The sequence below is a fragment of the Arachis ipaensis genome, chromosome B03, assembly GCF_000816755.2.
Source record: "Arachis ipaensis cultivar K30076 chromosome B03, Araip1.1, whole genome shotgun sequence".
In the NCBI taxonomy this organism is placed as follows: Eukaryota; Viridiplantae; Streptophyta; class Magnoliopsida; order Fabales; family Fabaceae; genus Arachis; species Arachis ipaensis.
The window spans coordinates 691,597-694,668 of NC_029787.2; the positions used below are offsets into that span (position 1 = coordinate 691,597).

The 3,072-nt window shown below is 38.1% G+C and overlaps 2 protein-coding genes across 2 annotated transcripts in view; both read left to right on the top strand.

The window, feature by feature from the left end:
* The window catches only part of LOC107632431 (methyltransferase-like protein 13), a 3,825-nt gene extending 997 nt beyond the window's left edge, over positions 1–2,828 (top strand). Inside the window, exons 3-10 of the mRNA XM_021120108.1 lie at positions 3–337; positions 446–547; positions 646–712; positions 1,068–1,249; positions 1,752–2,000; positions 2,330–2,413; positions 2,522–2,569; positions 2,658–2,828. Of these exons, the coding sequence (XP_020975767.1) occupies positions 3–337; positions 446–547; positions 646–712; positions 1,068–1,249; positions 1,752–2,000; positions 2,330–2,413; positions 2,522–2,569; positions 2,658–2,813 (1,223 nt within the window). The 3' untranslated portion in view covers positions 2,814–2,828. The remainder of the gene's footprint in view (positions 1–2; positions 338–445; positions 548–645; positions 713–1,067; positions 1,250–1,751; positions 2,001–2,329; positions 2,414–2,521; positions 2,570–2,657) is intronic.
* The window catches only part of LOC107629440 (methyltransferase-like protein 13), a 12,604-nt gene continuing 9,538 nt past the window's right edge, over positions 7–3,072 (top strand). Inside the window, exon 1 of the mRNA XM_021117669.1 lies at positions 7–63. The gene's annotated coding sequence lies outside the window, so the exon portion shown is untranslated. The remainder of the gene's footprint in view (positions 64–3,072) is intronic.

Below are 3,072 nucleotides of genomic sequence, written 5' to 3' on the forward strand. Positions count from 1 at the left end.
AGAAACCCTAGGTGACTTCACTAGTAAAGAAAATTGGGACAAGTTCTTCACTATTCGAGGCACCAACGACCCTTTCGAGTGGTACGCTGAGTGGCCCGAGTGGCCCTACCCGCTCCTCTCCCACCTCCCGCCGAATGCTGACGGCGGCGACGCCGCTCCTCAGCTGCTTATCCCCGGTTGCGGGAACTGCGGGAACTCTGAGCACCTCTATGACGCCGGATACACTGGACTCACCAACATTGACTTCTCCAAGGTCGTCATCTCCGACATGCTCCGCCGCAACGTCCGCCTCCGCCCTCACATGCGGTGGCGCGTCATGGACATGACCAACATGCAGGTGCGTGTCAACTGCTCGCTTTTCGAGTTCAAAGCTGAAGCAGCCCTTCGGGTTTTGAGTTATCTGATTCCTGCGTGGTTTTCATTTTTTTTAAATGCTGGTATGCAGCTTGAAGACGAAATTTTTGATGCAGTTATTGATAAAGGTGGATTAGATGCTTTGATGGAGCCAGAGCTTGGCCCTAAGTTGGGAAATCAGTATCTCTCAGAGGTTTCTATGATTTCTTTGATCTATTCTAGTTATTATTGTGAAGAATAATATAGATTAATTAATTGGTCATGTGAACTTGTACTGATTCGTATTTCCAGGTAAAGAGAGTTTTGAAACCAGGGGGGAAATTTTTGTGCCTTACCTTGGCTGAATCTCATGTACTTGGTATGTTTCTGCAGTTTTTGTTACTCCATTTGTTTATTATGATAGTTAGAATATTTGGTTGACAAAGGTGACTATGATAATAGTTCCTTTTGTGTGTGTTTTCCTTTTCTTTTCTGCATAATGCAAATCTCATATTAAAAAGAAACATGTTGATGCAGAAGCTATTTCGGCTCTAATTTCATTTTGGATTCTTTGTAGTGAACTTGGACAAGGAGCTTTGTTACTGTGAACTGTGAAAGAAATGATCTTCTGGACCTTGTTTTGCATTTTAACTTCATTTTATAATTTATTTATATCTTTATGGGAAGAAATTGACCTGGTCGGTCTTGGAGGAAACTAATTCAGGCCTTTTCAGGTCTACTCTTTTCGAAGTTCCGCCTTGGATGGAAAATGAGTGTTGATTCCATACCTATGAAGTCTTCTAATAAATCTAGCCTTCAAACATTCATAGTTGTTGTGGAGAAAGAGCTGTCTACTTCAGTGCATCAGATTACATCGTTACTTCAGGATTCAACTCTTCATTGTAGTTCAAAACAGGTAAGATGCATGGCCTAATTCTGGTGTTTCGTTGGTGTGGATGCTTTTTTTAATGAGGATTCATAGATGGTTAATGCAGCATTTGTTAGATGCACTAGATTATGCTGTAGCTTGACCTTTAATTGTAATGATTGCATAGGATAGCTATCTGGTAGTTGAAGTTGTAGGATTTGGATCAGGAAGGAGGAAAGAGAGAAAGTGACTATGGATACTACAGGGTTGAAGTAATTAGGTCAAGAACTGGTATGGTACATTGGTACTATTATTACAAGCCAAGCCAACTAATATAGGAAGAGTCCAATTCCTAATTCAAGTAGGAGAAGGGATGAGTAAACAGAATGAAATTAGGGACAGCTCCTAAGATTGTTTTTCAGTTAGATAACTAATTAATTTATAATATATGCATGTTCTTAAAAAAAATGTTTAATATATTTATATTAGATCGTGTATTTTACATCTGTTAATTTCTGGTGTTTACACTATGCCTTCTCATTTGTGCAAGGCTTCTGGACTCCATGAAGCTCTAGAAAATGAAAATCAACTTCGTGAAAAATACACCAGTAGCTCTCATATATTATACTCTCCGGAAGATCTGCAAGGGGAACTGACAAAGCTTTCCCCAGGTCGACGATTTCAGCTAACTTTGGGTGGACAAGGGTGCTCTATTTTTACCTATCATGCTGTAGTTCTTGATGCTGAGGAACACTTTGACTCATTTACCTATCACTGTGGGGTTTTCATTGTGCCTAAGGTGTGTGTGAGCAGATTTCCCTTCCTGTTTTATGTGTTGTAGTTCCACCTGATTTCATATCAAGAATAAAATTTTCTTACCATATTAATATTAGCTCATATTTTTTTACGATTTCCACTGGATTTGTCATCTTCACTTCAGATTAATGTACAAGTTGTATTGACAACTTAATGAATGTGAAGGTATTGTCATGAGAAAGAATTGTGCTAATTACAAAATATTTGATGCTACAGACAGACATATAAATAAATGCGTGCAATTTATCCAACTGCTCTACTACATCAGGCAGTTATTCTGCTTGCATTTCATAACTGAATGTGAAATTTCAGACACGTTCTCGTGAATGGCTTTTCTTTTCTGAAGAAGGACAGTGGATGGTAGTCAGAAGCTCAAAAGCAGCTCGTCTCATAATGGTATTATATTATTAGCAAACTAACATCACATTTACAATGTTTTTCCATTCTTGATTGTTTTGAAGATAATTTCATAACTGAAGCTGCTATGCAATCTTGAAACTACAGGTTTTGTTGGATACCAGCCATATAAAGGCCAGCATGGATGAGATTCAGGTAGACATCTTATTCTTCATGGAACATGCCATTCTAATGAGTTAACTGTAATTCTTTTTACTAACATTGGCTTGTTATTCCTTTCCAGAAAGATTTGTCTCCGTTGGTTAAACAGTTGGCACCTGCAGAAAATGAGAATGGAGCACAAATACCGTATGTAACTTATACCCAATTCCTTTATTTGTATCTCCCTTGGTTTTGGCCCATTTATTTAAGTAACCACTATATTCTATTGAGGTGTTAATGTATGTATTCCCAAATATTTAAGCATGATATTTTGCTGAACGACAGCAAATAAGTTGTGCTTCTGGGGTATATAAATGCAAAAGTCAGGGAAACTTTTAGAACGCAGTTTATATCTTGTATTCTAATCAGCCACATATGCTGTAACAAATGTTCACACTATTACTTGGAAGTTTAGAGGCAAGGGTATACCTTGTTCTGCTACAGAGATTCCATTGCAACATAAGATGATTAATTATGGTCTACTGTGATTATGAGTT